Source organism: Atractosteus spatula, chromosome 1 (assembly GCF_055471065.1).
Source record: "Atractosteus spatula isolate fAtrSpa1 chromosome 1, fAtrSpa1.hap1, whole genome shotgun sequence".
NCBI lineage: Eukaryota > Metazoa > Chordata > Actinopteri > Semionotiformes > Lepisosteidae > Atractosteus > Atractosteus spatula.
The window spans coordinates 71,533,495-71,556,224 of record NC_142706.1 but is presented as its reverse complement, the minus strand read 5'-3'; the positions used below and the strand labels follow the sequence as shown (position 1 = coordinate 71,556,224).

General features: G+C 41.7%; 1 protein-coding gene across 1 annotated transcript in view; it reads left to right on the top strand.

Moving 5' to 3' along the window:
• fbxo41 (F-box protein 41) overlaps positions 1-22,446 on the top strand; it is a 59,175-nt gene extending 36,729 nt beyond the window's left edge. Inside the window, exons 4-12 of the mRNA XM_088918094.1 lie at positions 358-722; positions 4,171-4,409; positions 5,819-5,934; positions 9,709-9,861; positions 10,680-10,775; positions 12,319-12,437; positions 15,354-15,512; positions 19,144-19,259; positions 22,384-22,446. Coding sequence (XP_088774220.1) covers positions 358-722; positions 4,171-4,409; positions 5,819-5,934; positions 9,709-9,861; positions 10,680-10,775; positions 12,319-12,437; positions 15,354-15,512; positions 19,144-19,259; positions 22,384-22,446 — 1,426 coding nt within the window. The remainder of the gene's footprint in view (positions 1-357; positions 723-4,170; positions 4,410-5,818; positions 5,935-9,708; positions 9,862-10,679; positions 10,776-12,318; positions 12,438-15,353; positions 15,513-19,143; positions 19,260-22,383) is intronic.
• Positions 22,447-22,730: the final 284 nt, after the last annotated feature.

The following is a 22,730-nucleotide window of genomic DNA, read 5'->3' as shown; positions in this document are numbered from 1 at the left end:
AAAAGAATAAAGAATTAAAGGCCATGTTGGAAATCATAAGAATGTAAGAAGGATTATAAACTATAAGACATTCTAGTTCTAGTAGGTACCAATGAATTGATCCAAGAATCTCATCCAACTGTTTCTTGAAAGAAACCAGGGTGTTGGCTTCAACAACATGCCTGGGCAGCTTGTTCCAGACTCCCACAGCTCTTTGTGTAAAGAAGAGCTTCCTGTTCTCAGTTTGAAATGGACTTCCCCGCAAGTTCCACCTCTGGCACTCAGGAACATTCGTTACGCTTTCTCCTTGTTTTGACCATCGTTCAGCGCGGGGCGCCTTCAGCGCTCCAGTTTGACTGGCGGTTTCCCTCCCTGCAGGGCCTCCAGCCGGGTGAAGACGGTGTCCCAGGGCTCAGGGGGCTACGACAGCGACAGCGTCGAGATGCACCCCCTGGAAGAGTGTCCCGAAGCCCAGTACTACCACGTGCAGTGCCGCTCAGGAGAGCTGGCCTACGAGCGAGGGGGGGCGTCTCGCAGCTGGGGGCTCAGGAAGCAGGCCATCCAGAACTGGCAGCGGCGGCCCTACCGCAACAGCACGGAGGGGGAGGAGGGTGACGTGTCCGATGTGGGCTCCCGGACCACCGAGTCGGAAGTCGAGGTGTGGGAGCAGGAGCGCAGGGCCTCCTCCGACACCCAGCAGTCCAACTCCCACAAGGCCAGCGGAGGATACCGACTGGGGACAGGTGACCTTTGACCTTCTCACCCTAGCAGGGCCGCATGCAGGTCATGCTGTAGACGCATTTGTAAAGCCAATGGGAGCAAAGGCCAACATAACACGAGAATAACAATACATTATTAATATGATCAGTTACATGCTAAAATAAGCTGCCATATTTTGTGAGAAAATCACAGCTATTCCCAGTTTAGCCATAACTAAGAAATTTGATCATTTCATGGAGCAACTCGACTGTCATTTCTTTAAATATTGAAATACCTTTGAGCATGAGTAAAAAACTTCTGAATGTTTTTGCAGAATATAAAAATATACAGTACTGCAAATACAGTTGTATACAGTTACCAGTACTTAATGTTATTCGTTACCCTGAAATAAAGCATAATTAACTTTCTGTTGCCTGTGATTTAAACTAAAACACACTTTTTTTCACCCAAGAGCAATTTCTTGAAAATTCTAATCCGAAAATAACTTATCTGAAAAAACTGTGGTCTTGTTATTGTCAACTCTGTCCAAAGCACAGTTGGTTCTTTGAGAATCTGACTAGCTAAATTCAGTGACGTGCTCTTTTTGTACAATGTTGAATAATCAAGTGATTCCTCTCAATGTGTAATTCATTAGCACTGAAATACATCGAGCATAATGGACTGAGCAAATTGCACTCGTTAGTACGCAGGGAAAATGGCCTTTAGCCTCTTGGTCTTGGAAGGATTCTTGAAGTGCCACAGATCTCAGTTTGATGTCTCTGGCTGTCACGCTATCTGCTGTTGCTACAAACTATATTAGGGCTACTGAACATGTGTCAATTCTAAGGCATTCCAAATCGTAACATTTTATTCATCCAGCTCATACATTATTTCAATACAAGCTGACAATGATCAGAGAAAGACATAACTGCAGTGTGACCCATCAGGATAATACTATATAATGAAAAAGCCACCGTATTGACTTTCCTGTCTAATCTGATTCTGTTTTCTCTTGCAGGAAGTGTTTTCTTAATAAATTAAGATCTCTGCAGGTTATTCTATAATCCTGCCCAAAGACAATGCCCAATGTAATACGGCCACCCTAGTAGTAAATACGAACATACCAATACTTATTGGAGCCACTGCATGTCACATAATAGAGGGGTGGGATCCAGTTTTTCATTCTGAATGCTTGGCCCAATGTTCTGATTTCTAAATTCATTTTATGGCAATTAGCTGTGATAAAGCAGGTAGAGAGAATTGCAATTACTTGGTAAAGTGCACTCTTGTCTTTTGGCTGAGAGATGTAGTCATCTGACTTGGTGTTATCATATTCTGGGCTGGAAATAAATTGTGGTGGTACACCATCAATTTCCAAATACAAAAGACCTGAAACATGTTTTTTGTTTAAATGTGTGCCACCCCTTGCCAGGCATGCTTGTCTGAAGCCATAAAAGACAAAAGCACATCCTTTATAAAGTATTTTTTTATTTGCACTCAGTCGCTTGTACTGTATCTAACTCCATCACTGTTAATACCAGTTTAAGAGGAGATTCAGAAATGGAAACTTTTGATGAATCTTTTAAAGTGAACCATTGCTGTCACCCACTTTTATAGTCCCTCTTGTTAGAAACATGCGTGTTTTACATTAGGGTTTCCTGGTATCATAATAAAATGCAAACTTAATGGGATATCTCATTGGGTCTAAATTAGAACTCTCCTTGTTCCCTTTATTTCCAAAACAGCCTGACAAGGCCAGTGTTGTATGCAAAGCTGTTTAGGTTTGTATTCGTCAGAAAAAGCCTTGTATTTCTACCAAATCTATTGAAAGATCACACACTTTATACACCCTTTCCTTAATTTCAGTTTAAAACACAACAAAGTAAGCATGTCTTTCCCAAACAGCTCCATCATGTCGAACTTTAATTGTCTTTACATTCTACCTCTGGAATTAGGAGGGGACGAGCATTTTTAGTGACATCACACTGATATCACTTTCAGTGAGTCTGAGTCACTGAAAGTAAGAAGCACTGTCCTTTGGTATAGTACACTCTGTCTGCACTTGAGATAGACTATTGAATGTGGAAAAAAGTTCAAAGAGTTTGGACATAAAGGGTGACGCACATTAACCAGATTGGTGCTGCTCTTAGCTGGTAGAAGAAGTATATTAACTCCTGCATATAAAGCAATTTGGGAACTTTATGTACTATATCTTACACTAAATTTAATTAAATCCTCAAATTACTAAGGAGCCTAACTTCTATAATCCTGTTATTACATAAGGTTTAATTTGTTTCTGGTGCTGCACTGTGAATGAACACTTCACATTAACTGGAATGCGTATTTTGCTGTCAATACAAAAGTACTACATTTTCCTGCTGGCTGCCAATTGAGTAGAAGGAAAATTGTACTGGTACTTCTGCAATTACAGCAAATATCACGGTAGAACTGAATGTTTTTACTTTAAACCCTTGACTGAATTGAAGAAAAAGTGGCAATATTCTATTTTGCTGTGCAGTTTTAACCATGCGATAACTAGATTATAACAATCAAGATCGCAAATCAAATATCATTATTTTTGTATGTTTCATCCAATGAACAGCTGAAATATATATGTAATTTTGAAAGAATAGTGATTCAACAGTGGTTATATTTTTAACATCATACTACAGTATTGACCATTACGTTATGGAGTAACTTGTAACAGTCATGACTATTTTATTTTCACCTTCTTATTGTTTCACAAAGGAGAGGAGTACCTTTAGCCCAAATTCTTTATTTTTGTGCTTCAGGCTTGCATAGGAACAACTGGGAAGTCACACCGGTGTTTCTGCACAAATGTGGCATCAGCATGCTACAGTATGTGAGCTTTACAGGAATCTGTTGCGTTAATGAGCTCTGTAGAGAGATCGTAGATGTCAGGGAGAGTTCTTTCCGGACCCTATGCAGACGACACAATCCGGGGTAAAGTGAGAAATCACGGGGGAAAAAGCATGCAGGATATGGGGATGAGAACGGGGGGCGTGTCCATGGAGTGCATGGGTCGGGGGAGGTGTGGCCGAGGCAGGAAATCCAAAACAGAGCAAAAAGTCCAAGGCCAGGCGATCCATCCGAGACAGACGATTAAAATCCAGAACGGGGTCAGGACCGGCAGGGGAAACGGAAACGGGAACAGAAACTAAAACCATAATGGAGCCAGGTGCATCCAGGTCCCGGGCTCACATGATGCGGGAACCAATGCAGAGCCCGGATTAGCATCAGTGTCTGGCTTTTAAGGGGGAACTGAAAAGGGGCTGGAACAGGGAGCAGGTGCGGGAGATGAGGCAAACAAGGAAGGGCTGGAGCGTCCTTAAGAGGAGGGGTTTGCGATCGTGACAGTAGACCCACAGGCAATTTTTTCTTGGTGTGACAACAACACTTCCATATGGAAAAAGTATCTGGGGGTGCTCTGCTGAAAACTGAGGCGTCTTTCTGTGTCTCACTGTGTACCAGGCCGCTCAGAGACTGGGTACAAGCCATGCCGACATGAGAAAAGCAGCCCTTCAAAGTCAAATGAGGTCATCAGCCCCGAGATTCTGAAAATGAGAGCAGCTCTGTTCTGTATCTTTACCTACCTGGACACCAAGACCCTCCTGAGGGCTGCTGAGGTGTGCAGGGACTGGAAATTTGTTGCTCGTCATCCTGCGGTGTGGACCAGAGTGCTGCTGGAGAATGCCAGGATATCGTCGAAGGTACACCCGTCTTTAAAAGCTGCCTTGAGGATCCTCTTCCCTTTAATGCAAAATGTTTGTAATCACACAGTTTAGATTCACTAGCTCCCAGTTTCTCCTGAGTCTTGCCTTTGTTTCAGTCATTTATTTCTCACAGTTATTTCTCTTTCTGGAGATTCTGAACAGACAACAAGCTATTTATCTAGAACGTATGTAAGAGTATAGTCAACAAGAAGTAAATTGAATAATTTGGAAATGAGACCAAAAATAAGTCTGAACTTTATCATGAAGAATGTGATGAAGTTTCGTCACCTTGATTGACACCAAGAGTAACCATTTCTACAACAGGTCACACTAATGTGACCATCCATAAGGAGATACTCAAAATCTTGTCATTCCATGTCTAATAATAAGGCACTGCTGACTTTTTGTGTGAATTGACTTTTTTGTATTTTTAAATATGTAGTATTTGGTTCGTCCTGCTGTTTTGGCAGCAGTAAAGGACCAGGAAACAATAGCTTACATACATAGGAAACAGACAAAATTGATATACATATTTCAGACTCTTGTTCTGCATTATTTCTGAACTGTTTTAAAATTGACTTTTATATCCTCATTCTCATACACCGAGGTGTTCTCTTGAGCAGATCAGATTAGATTGATCAGTGAATACAATGATCAGTAATTATGTGGGGACTCACAGGAGATTGGGACAGTAAATCTGTGCTCTTTGAATGAGGTCCTCAGATCAATTAACTGCTACCAAACAGGCAAATTGGACCAAATGCTCTTCCTTCATTTGTAACCGTTCTTATGTTCTAACAGTTGGAGGCTATGAAGGGAACAAAACCATTAATTTTCCACAGCTTACAATGGAAAATGAAATATTCCACAAGTTCAATTAAAAACAAAAAAAATAAAAGCTTTCCTGCAGTTTGCTGGTTCTGCAATTACAATGGTAATGAGCCAAACCTTATGCAGCTATTAAATAAAGGTTACATGTTTTTAACTGGATCCCTGAGCCTTTTCATGATTAGAGTTTGTGTTTCTCGATTGAAGCTCAACAGTGATAGAGTTGCAAGCTCCTTCATTTCTAAATGTTACAGAACTAACGAAAGGCAAGAACCTTAGACTCCTCATCATAAAACCAACAACACTACAGAATAGGTACCTGTGAGTTTCTCCATTGTATTACACTTAGGAATCACTTTCATTTAGACATGCATTCTTTTCATGTCTGGCAGTGAAATCCCTTTTTGTCTTTGCAAAACAAAGCAACTTTTCTGTTGTCTGCTGGGGTTGGAAAAGAGCCTTCTTGCTATTTCAATGTATTAGTTTTCCCTCGCTGCTGTAACCCCGTGTGTAGTTGTCCCTGGCACGGTAACTGACCACTGACCAATGACGCACTGACCTGGCGCCTCTGCCTGCAGTTCATGACCACGCTGGCTCAGTGGTGCACGCAGACACACTCCCTCATCCTGCAGAACCTGAAGCCGCGGCCCAGGGGGAAGAAGGAGACCAAGGAGGAGTATCTGAAAAGCACACGGTAAGCTTCCTGGCTCCTACAAAGGGAGTTTTTACACACGGTCCCTGTGATAAGATAAGATAAGATCACTTTATTGGCCATATACAATTTCTTGCATTAGGAATTCGTCTTTTCACAGACCCCAGCTTGCTCTCCATGAGACACACAGACAGGGAGAGAAAATGGGGTCAGTGCGCAGGGTCAAAAGTTGTACTGTACAATGCCCCTGGAGCAGCTGGGGTCCAACAGAGTAGGATTCCTCTGCTGACCACAGGATTTAAACTGGCAACCTTTCAGCCACAGGCACAGATCCTTAGCCACAGAGCCACCGCTCCACCCCCAGTCCCTGTGATCAACCTGCAGCATGACATGCCCAGTCCAGTCCCCATGTCCCTGGTGTTTCCGGGTTGTTGTTCCAGCTAAGCGCTCAGTTTCTTATATATACCCTTAACCCAAAGTTCTCTGAAGCAGTGGGAACTTTTTTGATGAACTCTTACTGCTTTCCAATTTAGGTTATCTAACATGACTTAGATTCCGTCACATTTATGTAACGATTATATATTACAGTTGGGATTTGAACCCACACCTTTCGATTACAAATCCAGAACCCTAACCGCTTGTGGTTAGCTCTTATGCTGTTGGATTTTGAACTTGAAATCTTTCAAAGAATGTTTCAGGATGAGAAAATGCCAGATCGACCTTTTGTTGAGTTACGCGTTACGAGTTTCGAGATTGAAAGCTCGTCTGCTTCCGAGAACACGTCTCTGAGCTGGAGAACAAAGCCCATTCCTTGGGACCGTTAAACGGCTGTGAGCAATAAGAAAGAAACTTGTACAGGTTAAAAAGTACAAGATATGCAAATAAATCTGATGGTGCGTGTCAGTAGTTTTTTTATTTTATTGTACTCTTTCGCCTTATTTCACAATTGTTATCCAACCCCCCCCTAATATCATCGTGTTGTACAGTCATGCCCAATTAATTAAAGAATGCAAATTGGCAAGATGTGTCTGTCTGAGTGATGACTGAATCCCTGGCAGGGGTTTGATACGGTTGGTGTCAGTGAGGTGGCTAATGAGGTCACTGCAATTTGAAAGAAAAGCTGATTAAAAAACAATTACATTATTGTTTGGGAGAATGTGCTGGTAGATGAAAACCCCGACTGGCCTCAGCTGTCAAGCCAGTAAGACGTTTTCTCCATCTGATAGCAGGCATGCTCTTTCTCACCCCATGGTACTCGTGTCTCCGAGCTCTAGGGGATTACTGTCGCTCCATTAAACAATTACCATCACGTCACACTGTTCCAGCATGAGTCACCGTTTTGGTTTTCATGGGTCTCGTTTTGAACTTTCAACAGCACAGCGAAGCAAACGGCGTTCACGCAAGTCCCAGCCGGTCAAAGGGAATAATGCACTCCTCTCCCTCCCTCCCCCTGACCACCCTGATCGCTTGAGTTAGTCCGTCTAAAACAGATGCTGTCCAGCGTGTGACAGAGAAAGGTCATCGTCAAGCAGTCTGGACATGAATTCGCGTCATGTTAACCTCTATGACACTTAAATCCGGGGAGCCTGAAATGTAACTCCAGCTCTTCAGGGTGCTTCTAAAATACAGATTTCAGAAATGATTCCCAAGTGTAAAGGAGTCAATTAAATGTTTTGCCCTATATAATCCAATTGTCAAAGATGCGTTCTTATAAATCTGGTTTCCATCAACGAGACCAAAAACACAACAAAAAAACACTTAATTTCTTTTTCCCTAAACTAACTAGTATTTTGTTTTCAGCAGACATCTAGAAATGCATCTACTGAGAAGTGAGCAGATGCTAGTAGAACAAGATCACTTTCTTATTCATGTACTGTACAACTTCTTGTATTAGGAAGTTGTCTTTTCGCAGACCCCAACTTGCTCTCCATGAGACACACAGACAGGGAGAGAGAAGCCTGGCGTCAGAGCGCAGGGTCGGCCATTTATATGGCGCCCCTGGAGCAGCTGGGGTTAAGGGCCTTGCTCAGGGGCCCAACGGAGTAGGATTCCTCTGCCGGCCGTGGAATTTATACCAGCAACCTTCCAGCCACAGGCACAGATCCTTAGCCTCAGAGCCACCGCTCTGCCCTGTAGCGCTGTAGGGCTGAAATCGGGTGCTCTGCTGTAACTCTCCATCCCCGGAGCTAAATTTCTGGCTCGCGCTGCCCTGATGGACCCTTTCACAGCGAAGAGAGTCTGTTCCTGCTCTCTCCTGGTCTCTGCATAAGGACCTAGGATTTCTCACACTCACGGAAAGTGCTCCTTTTTATCCCAGTGTGCTCACGATTGGCGACACAGGGACATGACAGTTTACACTGCACCTCACTGCTCTTGGGTCCTGGGTTCAGAGTTTGGACTGTGGCTCTGTATTGGTTTGTGGGCGTCAGTCCTGTCTTTTGTAACTGTATGTAGCATTAGTTGCTGGAGATGCTGAAGCAAGTCAGCTAGCTTTATTTTATCTTGGCATGACTTTTGGGGAAGGCTAAATGAACAGATCTCAGCAATACTTTCCACAATGTGATATTGCTTTGCTGGATATGCGCACAGTATTTACACATCCCACTTCAATCCCGTTTGCTCCCACCTCCCAAAAACATGCCGGCCGGGATTAATGAACTATCCTAAATTGGCACCTTTTCTCTGGTCGTCCAATGTACTGGCTGTCATGTGCTGTTAGGGCCCAACCATTCACCCTGTGCTAGCAGCATGTGCACCAGGTCCTAGGGACTCTAACTGGGACAAGCATTTTTTTGATAATGGATGAATGGATATTCCTATACTTGGTTTAATTGTGCTGAATTAGTGTCCCAGGTCACTATAGGACAATGAGCTGTTGCATCAATCCTGCAGGTGTGTGTAACATAATTGTACCACAAAACAGAAACCAGGAGTAATGTTTTCACAGAGGAACGGTGCAGCAACAGATTAAGGATAAGTGATAATGGCAAGTCACTTACTATAAGTGAACCTTATTGAGAAGGTTCATTGAAATCATGAGCTTCGTCTGAAGTTGCAGTTAAGAAAGGAAAACTAGGTTTTAACCACAAATAGAATAACAATTCAGTTTTTCCCCCAAGGGTGACTAAAAGCTCTCCTTCCTAAAAACATGCTACCGTAAATGCTCACATAATCTGCTGGAGAAGGTAAAAGGGTACAATAATTAAGATAAAAAGCTTTATATTAAGATAAAGAGGGCGGCTTTTAACTGAGGTGAGATGATAGTGTTACTTTGCTAGCAGTCATCAAATCAGTTATTGTAGTTGTAAGCCTTAAAGGTCTACAGAGTATGAAATGAAATTAATTTAAACAAACAAGTACAATGTTTCTTTTCTTCTCTTTTCAGCATGGAATAAACCTTTACTTGTTCCTTTGCAGCCTATGCATGCTTACACAGCCACCTACAGTACTTGAACTAATTGAAATGAAGTTAATTTCAGACGTGTGCTAACAAGTTAAGCATATTCATTTAAAAAAAAACAAAAACAAATGGAAGAGCATATTATTGTGGTTTGTTTCGGGATTTAAAATTAAACAATCTTATTTTAGCCATTTAATGACATCTCGCAAATACATTAAACTACAATTACAGGTGTACATCAGATTTCTAATCTGACCTGAGGCACGCATTTCAAATGCTGTAAACAGTCTGAGACTGTACATCATTTTTACCTCCAGTAGGTCTGTGTGTGGAGTGGAAGAGTGGATTCCGATTCCCAGAACACTTTGAGGTCGTGTCCTGTGTAACCAGTGTTTGTTCCTCTGTCTCCTGCGCAGGGGCTGTCTGGAGGTGGGGCTGGAGGCACTCCTGAAGGCAGCGGCAGGAAACCTGCTGATCCTCAAGGTGTCTCACTGCCCCAACATCCTGACAGACCGCTCCCTCTGGTTGGCCAGCTGCTACTGCCGCGCCCTGCAGGCCGTAACCTACAGGTTAGAGGAAAGGCCAGGAGCTGTAGACGCGATTGCAAATGCTGCCATCTGGTGGACAGGAAGAGAAACTACACCTATGACAATCTGTGGTCCAGTCTGGGGGGATAAATGTTTTTTTTAACTCCTTATAGGAATGTCACATGTGCCTAGAATCATGTCCAAATCCAAACACTGTCGTATCAAATGTGTAGAAACCAATTAAGACAGAATGGCTTCTCCAAGTATATTTACAATAAACATCCTGTAGTAAATTATGATGTGCTTGAAAGAATTCTTAGTAAAGTGTGTAGAACCATCAGTGGTTTCTAATGTGTTACTCAAATCTGTTTTTAAGTGAACACTTTATGTGAACTTTACATTTTCTAGGGTAGATAATATGAAATATCCATGTCAGGGGACCTGCTATGCAGACTTCACTCTATCTAAACACAAGTTTGTGTTTAATCTGTTTCTTTTACTGGGAATTGGAATGTTGTGAACAAATTAAATATACTAAAAGGCAAGAAATAGTATTTTTATAACCTTTTTAATATGTTGAATTACTGAAGCAACTGTTATTAAATTGTACAAATTTATTTTCAGGTAAAACACAAATTAAAATATAATGGTGTATAACACCTCATCACTAGGACGATATGACATCCCAGTTTGTTTCAGTCAATTTTGGATACTCAAAATACTCAATTCTAGGCACAGGAATATCCACTAATGTGACTGATCTGACATTGTTGTTTCTTCTTTCTAGAGTTTTCAGTCAGTTCCATTGTACAGAAAGAAAAAACACACAGCTAGGTCAATGATATGTTTCTAATGTTTAGGAGTGCCACAGATCCTGTTGGCCAGGAAGTGATCTGGGCACTTGGAGCAGGCTGCAGAGACATCATCTCCCTCCAGGTGGCGCCACTTCATCCATGGTGAGGAGCTGCATGCAGGGAAGCACAACACACACACGGCTGGAATCAGCACGCGTAAAACATAAAACATAAAGCAGAATCTCCCTTTCAATTCTTTAAAAAATCCTTGTTTATTACAGTGCATTTTTCCAGTTTTTTTAAATAAATTATAAATGCTCAATTGTGAATAATTTCTTTTTACTTCATTTATGAAGTTAAGGTATTTGCCTCCTAGACAGTGTTGGAGTGTTAGAGTTCCGTTTCTAGGTTGGAGGATTACTATTAGAAATAAGAAGTTAGGGGAAAATAAATGAGTACAGTGATGCACATAGTGTCTAGTGTGTGTATAGTTAACGTTAAAGCAACTTTCTCCAGTGTCTTGGCAATTTTAAAATGTAACCCTTTACACAAGTAATTTCTGTTTTTAATGGATTACTTTTTAAAACTACTGTGAATATCCCTGACACTGCCTTTGGAATGAACTGGACTAACTAAGGCCCATGCCAAATCTTATCTTGGAGCCATCAGCCAGTCCCACAGTTGTTTGGGACTGATGTTTTCTGGCAGATTTAATTTGACAGAAGCAAGGAGATGTTTGTAAACAAAAAGCCACCATTAAACATGGGGTTCATAAAGTGCAGCTGGTGGGTGGCAAGCTTTGATTGGTCTCAGCTTGAGCATTCCTTGCTTGTTCCGATTGGCTTTCTTTTGTACGGTTACCAGCTAGATTTCAAGTCTGTTTCGTATACGCTGCTGAGCGTTTTCTCGTGTCAGGCCGAGGAGCCCAGCAGGAACAGAACAATGTCTTTGGCTAGAATTTTCAAGCCTCACATTATTCCTTAAAAATATCTTTCAGTGCAACAGCATGAGCTTTTTTAATGGTGTGTGCTACCTGTTTGGCCTGATGTGCTTGATCCATACAGAGAACACTATTTACATACTTAATTAGCAAATGAACATTAAAAATATATGGCAATTAATCTGCAGTTCCTAGTAAGAGAAGCTTAAAGGAAGCATTTTTTAGTAATATTCAAAATATTTCTTCTTTAATCAGTCTAGTGCAGCTATTTAGTGGCATTGAGTTCATACAGTGTATGACGTACAGAACCTTCTGATAATGTTTTGGCAATATTAATACCAAAATACATCCATACAAAGGGCGAGAGAACTGAACTAAGTAATTATAGACCAGTAAGTCTGTTTTCTGTTACATGTTAGATAATGGAAACGATTATCCAGTAAGAACTAATCTAGAGGCTTACCGACAGTATATAGAAAAAATCTAAGTAAAGAGTCAGCACGGATTTAAAAGCGTGTCTTTTCTAATTGATGTTTGAAGGAGCAAAAACAGTAATGGAGACTCATTGGTCTTATGATAGGACGTATTTAGATTTTCAGGTTTTTGATAACACTCCTCATGAATGATTAATTTTGCCCCAGTAGTCTTACACACTATTGCAATGTCAGCATTTTCCATGCTGTTTCACAAAGTGGCTTTATGGTGTGTCTGCAGAAGGGGGTCTGAGTTGATTCTCTTGTCACTTTTGCGTGTTCCTTTCTCCAGTCAACAGCCAGCTCGGTTTAGTAACCGCTGCCTGCAGACCATTGGACGATGCTGGCCACACCTCCGTGCCCTGGGCGTGGGCGGGGCTGGATGCGGCATTCAGGGCCTGGCATCGCTAGGTGAGTCAGACTGGCATCATTTCACGCCTCCGTTCTCTCTGGCTTTGGAAGATGAAAGTGATCTGAAAAACTGCTCGTACTTCAGTTTGCTTGTTCCATCAGCGACACGTTAAAGAGCTTTTTAGTCTCAGGTGGTACAAGCTGGATACTTTTACCAAAAGTTGCTGCCAAACAAACAAGGAGAGACAGATGCCCCCTCTTTAATGTAATATGCTCAATAAATGTTAAATGTTTAATATGTTCTTATGCTATATCCCATTAGGATTTAAGGTTGAAGATATGCCAGCCAGGCTATGATGATTAGCAAATGATTTTGATCAGTTTATAAAATAAAAAGGCAGATGAACAACATGCACGTATCTCCAGTCCATCTTGAGATGAGGCAATAAAATCAAACTAATGTCAACACCAAAAGGAAACTTACAGACGTTAAACATTTGACAGGACCATTACCTGCAAGACAACCAAAAGTGATTTGTTTGCTCCCAGATTGTTCTTTATTAAAAGACAGATAATTTTGCGAAAGCTATAAAGCTAAGAGCCCTGTTTCATCATCTGGATTATCTCACCTAAAGCACAAGTGAGTGATGGATAAATTGTAATACTGCACCTTTGCTCTTCTCAAGAGCACCATAGGGGGGTTGTAGGACATCAGTGGGGTTAATGACGGTATAATGAGGTACAGCTATCTTTGCACACTTGTGCTGTCGTTTTCTGTGCAATTTTGCATGAGATGTCAACAGGTCCACCTTGGTGCCTTTTAAAAAATGTGCAATTCTATCAGCTGTGCATCTGGTAAATGGCGGGTGAACTGAGCATTCATACTGCATTCTGTGTAAAGAGAGGAGAAAATAAATATTTTTTTAGACCTCATTCAGTTCTTAGCAGAAAGAGATAATGGTAATTTGTGTAGATTGGGAGACATCTAGCTCTATAGAAACAGAAAAGGAAATGGAGACAAGGAAACTTGCACAATAGGAAATTACTTGCTGCTGGTGAATTATAGCTTGTTATAAATTGTAGGATATTACATTTTTAGTCCTTGTCAAAGACTGTTATGTACCTGATGGAAAATCCTGTGTCTTCTGTTTTTATGTTTGAAATTACTTTTCAGTCAATCTGCTCAATGTCTTTAAGGGTGGATTTTGTCACGAACAGTTCTTTCAGGGCACTATGCAGACAACACAATCCTGGGAGGAGTGAGGAAAACATGGGGAAAAAAGCAATGCAAGGGGCTGGAAGGAAAACTGGGGGGCGTGTCCATGGTATGCTAGTGTTCGGGGAGGTGTGGCCGAGGCGAACAGTCCAAGGGAGTCCGAGGCAAATCAAAGAATGAAGCGAAAGTCCAAAGCCGACAGACACACAGAAGAGTTAAAAACCGGAGCGGGATCCGGTGGAGGGTCGGGGGAATAAAAAGGGGGTAACGGGACCAGACGCTACCTGATCCCGGACCCAGATGGTCAGGACGCCGTAGTGAAGCCGATGCCGTCAAGTCGTTCCTGGACTCGCGGGTAGGCGGGACTCCAGGCGTCCAAGTTCCAAAGCTGAGCCCCGATAGGCAGGAACGTCTGGTTTATATAACACAGGGGGCTGGAACCGGAGGCAGGTGCTGGAGATGAGTATAAACAAGGTAGGGCTGGAGCATCCTTAAGAGGAAGGGTCTATGATCGTGACCGATTTTGTGTGAAAAAAAGAAAGTTTGTCTCATTACCGAAACAGAAAATAACCACGTGAACGACGTGATTAAATTTCCAACATCCAGTGAAAACTGTTTGGGTTATCAAACAAGGTATGGAACAAGCTGCTCTTCCATGTTGTTGAAGACATTACACTGGTGACTTTTAAGAAACAATTGGATGAGATCCTCAGATCCATTAGCTACTAACTCGGGCTGAATGGCCTCTTCTTATTAGTAGCTGTTCTGATGAAAGAAAATAGGATATTTTAATGTAACCCCATTAAATCATGTTGTACATTTGAATTTCCTCCACAGCCTTTACCTGCTTTTTTATTTTTCATCTGGTGGTGTAGTGGCTGGCACTGATCAGGGAAGCAAAGCATCGATGAGTTCTTTGGTAGAAAAAGGCAGTTCAGTTCAGTATATTGTCAAATGCACAAGTCCAATGAAATGCTTACTTGCAATACAAAAGACATTCAAGGAATCACCAAAAACATAAACACAGAACAGCAGCAGCAATAACAACAAGTTAAATAACATACAGTACAACTTAAAAAAAGATCAGTGTGTGCCAGTGGTAGGGGTAGAGTTCAGTAATCTGACTGCTTGTGTGAAGAAACTCATTTTTTATTCAAGGTACAGTACCTTGGAAAGTGGATGCACTGTACCGTATCTATATTTTATGCTACATATTTTTTTATGCTGTGCAGACAGGACTTCTTTCTTGTTTCTTAATGTTGCTACTCATGAGGCAAGTAAATCAGACGCCGTTACTCGATGATATGTGAATCAAATACACAGTGTCAATACATTTTACAGAAGACAAACAGGAGGGAGAGTTAGATGCAGTTTAAGGGGTGGTGTGTCTGGTTCTGTGGGGTATTGCCCTTTTTTTCTTTCTCACTATATTGTATGGTTAAAAGCACGACTCTATTCCAGGTGTGGTTTGACGTAGCTCCTCCTGGGCACTGGCCTCGTCTCCTGTGCGTGTCAGGGGCCCATAGCTCAAAATCCCGTCCCCGCCTTTCCAGCCCTGGCAGTAATTTCTGTTGCCGTGGCGGGAGGAGTGTCTGTTGTGTAGTCACACAGGGGGCGCTGTCGGCCTTCTGGATGTCGGGGTTTGGACTGATGGCGTGGGGCTCCTCATCACGTGTCCCCCACGCCTGCTATGCCCGCTGTAGAGGAGGCTTCGCTGTTTGGTTGTTCCTTGTCCTGACTGTTTGGCTTTTGCCTTCCAGCTCGGAACTGCATGCGCCTGCAGGTGCTGGAGCTGGACCACGTGAGTGAGGTCAACCAGGAGGTGGCGGCGGAGGTGTGCCGAGAGGGGCTGAAGGGCCTGGAGATGCTGGTCCTCACCTCCACCCCCGTCACGCCCAAAGCTCTGCTGCACTTCAACAGTGAGTACAGCGCCCCTCGTCCCCCGCTAGGGGCCCAAGGAGCCCGTGGGCACAGTCCGTTTCAACCCCGAGAACGTTTGCGGCCTGTTTTTTTTATTCGGGCGTGTCTGCCGTGAATGTTTTTAAAAAACCTATTTTGAAACAAAGCGTTCTGTTGCTGATAGAAATACTGTAGTTAGATCATTTTCGTGGTAGCAGTTTGACTCAAAGGCAGTACATTTTGAAGAGATGTGAATCCAAACTCACATCAGGAGATGGTTAATGTTTAACTAATGTAATAAAGTCACATTATACAGTTATTTTGATTAGGACTTAAGTTTGTAAGTAAGTTGCTCTCCTCTATTTTTAAAGGGATTTGTGTGGTTATTTAAAAAAATGATGAAAAAAATGTCCAAGCTATTCTTTTTAATCTCCTAAATGATTGCAGTTGTCTATTGCACAAATTAAGAAGTAATAGGTTTATTCCATGAATAAGAAAGAAAGAAAACACAAAGCCTTCTATGGGTGTGAATATATGGAATAAACCTACAGTATTACCTGTTCCTTTGCAGCCTATGCATGCTGAAGCAGCTACCCACCTGAACTATTGCACAAATGGCTGACTTTGTAACTATTACTGTCAGTTATTCTTCAGCACTCAAAATACAGATATAAAACTGGACGCTTTGCTCAAGAGTAATGCAAGAAATCTGTTTTTTGTTTTGACCCATCCTATAAACTAAACCTTTAGCTGTTGTTCTGTTAGATGCACATTTGGAGTTACACTTTTTATGCGCTGCACATCAGATGAAACTCACCACTTCTCAGCACAACACATTCACAAAGTTAAATAATAAGAAAATCATTTCTGATCACTGGGTGCACTGAGATTTTATTGAACAATACTGTACATGACATAACTAAATTGATCATGCTGATTAAAATTTCTTATCAGCATGGTTTAATTACAGGGGACTGTGAAAGTTGCAGGCTAGTACTGTGTGTGGACCACCACTGGAAGCAGTAGAACCTGCACAGCACATCTCTGCCACATGTTTTGCACATTGCACATGCTATCTTTTGGGATTCTGTCCCCTGTTTCATTAATAGTTTGAACAAGTACATCCCTGGTCTCTGAGCCCTAGATGACACGTCATAACAATTCACCGCACACATGTTAAATGGGGCTCAAGTCAGGTCTGCTCAAGCCCTATATTCTGTACAAGCTCTACTCTGCTTCTACAGCGTGCTGGGCTGGAATAAGTATGATCCCACAGGAATGGCGGCAGTTGAGGTCCCAGGACATTCAAGTTCAAGTTCAAGTTTATTGTCATTATACTCATATACATGGTATATGGTATAACGAAATGCTATTTAGCTAACTCTCGGACATAAGTAGTACAAAGAAGAAAAAAAACAACAATGACAACAATACAATTGTGTAACAAAAGAAAGACAGAGACAACAGGCAGTGTGCAAAAAACAACAACAGACGATGTGCAAAAACAGCAACAGGCAATGTGCAAAACAACAAAAGGTAACAGGTTATGTGCAAAAATATGCATCAACAGAATGAAATAAAGGGATAGAAATTATGGGGAGTGAGCCTTTGACATGTACGGTAGAGGTAGATTTTCAATGTGTGTTTGGGTTTTTGGTAAGAAAGAAAGAGAGAAGGCACTGTGAGGTTCAGATCATACAGTAGGTGAGAGGTGAGGTGAGAGTGAGAGAGGCTGGGAGTTTAACAGTTTGATAGTGCGAGGGTAAAAACTGTCTCTGAGTCTGGTAGTCTGGGCCTGAATGCTCCGGTACCGTTTTCCAGATGGTAGCAGATCATACAGTCTGTAGCTGGGGTGTGTGGGGTCTTTGATGATGCTTAGAGCTTTCCTCAAGCACCGTCTGTCATAAATGTCCTGGATAGATGGGAGGGTAACCCCAGTGATGGACTGGGCAGTTTTCACCACCCGCTGTAGGGCTTTGCAGTCAGCAGCACTGCAGTTGCCATACCACACTGTGATGCAGCCTGTCAGTGTGCTTTCTGTAGTGCATCTGTAAAAGTTAGTGAGGATCTGGGGACATATCTTAGCCTTCTTCAACCGTCTTAGGAAGTACAGGCGCTGTTGCGCTTTCTTGATCAGACAGGTGGTGTTGAGAGACCATGTGAGGTTCTCGGTGATATGGACGCCAAGGAATTTAAAGTTACTGACCCTTTCTACTTCAGTCCCGTTGATGTGGATAGGGGCATGTCTGTTATGCAGTTTTCTGAAATCGACAATCAGCTCCTTGGTTTTGCTGACGTTGAGGGTGAGGTTGTTGTCATCACACCACGTTGTAAGGAGATTGACCTCCTCCCTGTAGGCCCTCTCATCATTGTCTGTGATCAGACCTACTGTACAACTGTGGGGTCATCGGCAAACTTGATGATGGAGTTGGTGTTGTGTTTGGCCTTCGTGGGTCGTGGGTATAGAGGGAGTAGAGCAATGGACTTAGCACACACCCCTGGGGGACCCCAGTGTTCAGAGTTAGTGTGCCGGAGGTGTGGTTTCCAAGCCTGACAGCCTGAGGTCTGCCTGTCAGAAAGTCCCGAATCCAGTTGCAGAGGGTGGTGTTGAGACCCAGTGCACTGAGTTTCTTGACTAGTTTCTCTGGGATGATAGTGTTAAAAGCTGAGCTGAAGTTGATGAATAGTAGTCTTGCGTATGTGTTCTTTTTGTCAAGATGGGATAGGGCCGTATGTGTGGCAATGGAGATTGCGTCATCTGTGGATCTGTTGGACTGGTAGGCAAACTGGTACGGGTCCACTGTGTTTGGGATGGTGTCCTTAATGTGCTTCATGACCAGCCTCTCGAAGCACTTCATGATAACAGGTGTTAGTGCCACCAGGCGGTAGTCGTTAAGACATGTCACTGTGCTGTCAGGTCAGGTGCTGACATATTCGATGCTGTCAGGTTTTCACTGATCATCACAAATCAGTGCTGTTGCTCGCACCACCTCATGCCGTTACGATGATCAACGCTGTTGGGCATGAGACCGAGACCTGTGTTTAAGCCTGCAGATGATGAGAGGTCAGGTGCTTCCACACAGATAAATTGCTGATTCATGGATTATTGTGACCTGGTGATTCTGATACAGTAATTACTAAGGCAAAAACAATAATGGAGATGGAGCTGGATGATGTTCTGACCCTGGTGAGGTGTCCTCATTAGTGTTCTCTAAGATTATTACCTACTGTATCAATGACAATGTATTTGGCTCTTGTCAGTTGTGAGTGTGGTGACTGTGAATTCCCCAGACAAATAACTTGTCCATTGTCCAATATACCGCTGACACAATGGTATTCACTTAATACACAGGGCATATTGCTGCCTGTGCTTCTGTGTTTTTCTTGAGTTTTCACTGGGCTTGATGTTCAAAAGGTTAAATCAGCTCTTTCACAAATGTATTTGAAATGTACTGTATGGTGGATCAGGCATGGATGATCAATTAATCTAACAGATGTCAATAGCTTTTAATCAATAGCCAAAATCCATGTAGTCTGTTTTTCTAAAACACATGTATGACATGATAGGTTTCTTTTGACAATCAGTATACACAATACTGGATATATTATATGCTGATCTCAAAATCAAATCCCTGCTTCTGTAAACTACAGGTGTATGTTGCAACCTGAAGTCGATTGTGGTGCAGATTGGGATAGTGGATTATTTTGAAGACCCCAATAGCCCAGAAGCCAGGAAGCTTTTTGATGAGATGGTGAACAAACTACAAGTAAGACTTATGCTACTTAAATTTCTTTTCTTTTACATTTTTGCTCAGAGACAATGTAAACTGTGATTTATTTACTCTGAAGGTTCTCCTGTGGATTTAAAATAATGCAGTAGCAGGGTCCAGTGTGTATCAGCAGATCATTCACCATTCATCATTCATTGTACCATGTATAGCACATAACTATGACTTCAAAGAAAGAAAGTATACAGCATTGTCCATAATGATGGTAAATAAAGGCGGGTCATAATTTAGGTACTGTAGCTGGTAGATTCACAATACTCCTGCTTCTCACAGAACGTACAACTGGATCTGTGCTTCTGAGGAATTTTAGCTTCTGATTTGAAAGAGGGTACGGATCCTACAGTGCTGTATTATACACCAGGTTTCAGCCTAGTTTTTAAGAATGCTTTTTACCTTTTGCTTTTATGAAAATAACATGCAAAATTTAATTGAGCATTAGTTGCTGTTTAGAACAGATGAGCTTTCAGCAAAGCCCTTACAGAAAAAAACTTTAAATGTTCTCTTATCTGTATTCAATCCAATTTAGATAACTGGGTAACAAACTGGTATGTGTATGGAAAAAATACCAGTTTATCTGACCTTTATCACATGAAAGAGATATGCTTAAACCTACGTAAATGTAAATGTAAATGTAAACCTAAACCTACATTTAGTCATTTGAATTCATGAGATTGATTTATCTATCAATTAAATGGTAAAAGAAAAGCAGTAAGACAGTGTGAAAAAGCATAGAAGCTCGTCTTTTTTCTATCTGATTCTTGCTAAATTTGACATGACTGTGGCTCCAGTTAAACCATTTCAGCTGGAATGAGTGACCAATGAATGCTTTTGCTTCTACTGTCTGTCTCTTGAGTGTGCTCCAGCCATAAACTGTTTATCCAGATGATGGTGCTAGCAGGTAATGCAAAATATATTTCCAAATCTGGTTTTATGTACTGTACATTTGCCGAACGGAAGATTTTGAAGATGCTGGTATTTAACTTAAAAACCAAAACAAATCCCTACACTGTAGTCATGCTAATCCAAACATATTTAAATAAGCACAGCAGCGCCATCTGTGGGCTTTGCCTCAGTACTACAGTAACGTTTGAGATCTGTATGAAACACTGGCAGAAGAGCAAATAATTGGAAACCAATTTTTTTAAGGTAAAGCACATACGTGACTGTTTGTCAGTGTATTTTTCTTTCCAACCACACCTGCTACGGATTACAGATCTGGTATCCTTCAAAACTAATTTTGTTCTGAGATGCTGAAGATAGCTGAGACTAGAAACGTTAAAAAATTAAACCCAGATGTGAACATCAACAACAACAGTCTATTTAAGATGATTGACTGGGTTATGTATTTAATATTATTTATTACTTGATGTCTCCTTTATGCATGCAATAAAGGGTTTTAGGAGTCCTATCACAGCTGTGCAGTGTAGTTATGAGAGTGGTCATGGCAGTGGGACAACAAGAGAGGAAACAATCTAGGTGGAGCGTAGACACATACAGTATGTAATATTTCTGTTCTTGCAAACTAGGCTTCAGGTGATGTGTGCCTTTCTGTTAAGGAAATGTAAAAACCTTTGGACCCCTATCACCTCTATTTTTCTGTCATAAGGGTAATAACGTTTTGTGTGAAAGAGACATAACTTAAAGATTAGTGTAGGTTTAGCTACAGATCTGGATGTTATACTGTACCTCACCGTGGCAAACAGTAGAGAGAGTTAAGTTCATGTCATGGCATGTCATGTTTTAAAACGTAGTGGTAAGCTGCCTTCATTTGTGGTAGTTAGCTACATACTGTATGTGAAAAGAGAACACTGTCTTGAATTCCAAAGTAGCTGAGCAACATATCAGTCTCAGGACCTCTGGACCCAGTGGACATTAACTTATGTTCCTTTACCATAATTTTCTCATAGTCTTATGAGAAACTCTAGTATTTTTTCACAGTCTCTCTCAAGTGCAGAACCAAGTGTAGTGATCTGTGATTTAAGTAAATTCATATTGTGCCCGGTAATGCCCACATTAGCAATTGGGCAAGTCAGAAAAAACATAAACAAGGGCTATGCATTTAAAACCATACAGTAGGTCTAAAGGGCATCATTAGTGGACAGATTATGGAGATGTAGGGGCTCTTCCTGCTAGTGGAGTGTTTAACTGCATAGGGCAGTTAAAAGAGGAAAGTTAAGCTCTTCATTCACTGTGTTGAGCTTCTAGGGGAAACCCACCAATCGACACTAACAGACTGAGAAAACAGTGTTACAGGTTCATGCGGTGCACTGTATGCTGGGTGCATCATCTTTGAAATTCTCCCCTTATGCTAGAGGCTTGAAGCATTTCTGAAGCAAACGGTTGTTTTAAAGAATGTGAACTTCACTATTGCCATTCTTTTTATCAGGAGAAAAAGCACATAGAAAAGATTTTTTTCCTGAAGTGTCTTCTTCTATTTATATTGCACTGGACAAAGTGGCACATTCCCATACAAATCTTGTCAAGAACAGAAATACCTGGGAGCTGATCTTTTCAATCCAGTCCATTCTAGGATATTATTAGACTGTCTTCTGTTTTTGATGATGAAGGATCGATTGACTAAAAAAATTGCTGGGGGTTATTAAAAATAATTAATTAAAATTAAAATGAGCTAGATAGTCTTGAAATAGATTGAATTAACCTGAGACAGATGCATATCAATTTTCATTCATAACAATTTTTGTTTTGGTGATATACAGCATATGGTATTACAGTTAGTGGCGTGGCACACTGAATTGGGATGAGCCATTGGACTCACGACTGAGAAGTTGTGGGTTCAAGTCCCCACTGCAGACACTGCTATTGTACCTTGAGTGAGTACATTACCCTAATTGCTCCAGTACCCAGCTGTGTAAGTACAGTAGGACCCAGCATTGCTGGGGTGTCATCCCAGTGATGGACCAGCATCTGCTCTCCAGACTGTTTCTCGCTATGGAAACCCAGATGACCTCTGGCTTGCTGAGCTGCTGTGGTGGTCTGGGGTAGCCTTTGCAATTTATACCAGCGGGTATTGATCTTCAACATAACAAAGGTGGGATGAGTGTTAATGATATGATACAGATTCATTTTTCAATGTATTTTACAGGCCCTAAAGAAGAGACCTGGGTTTTCAAAGATCCTGCACATAAAAGCAGACAGCGTTTGCTAACCTCCCCGCGGGTGCCAACAAGGCACAGTTTACCTCAGAAAAGAGACACAATCTGAACAGCCTTTTTCACCACTTTCCACCAACAGAAGGGATGAAACAAGCCAACAAAAACATAAAATAAACACAGATCAAACAAACGAAAAATGACAGAAGCGCGGTCAAACCGATTCTCTCAAACTGGAGGCACATGGGCTATAACATTGTGAAGCAGCCGTTTATAAAGACGTGTACTTTATAAACAAGACGAACAAAAAACGAGAAATGAAAAACGCAGCCCTCCACTG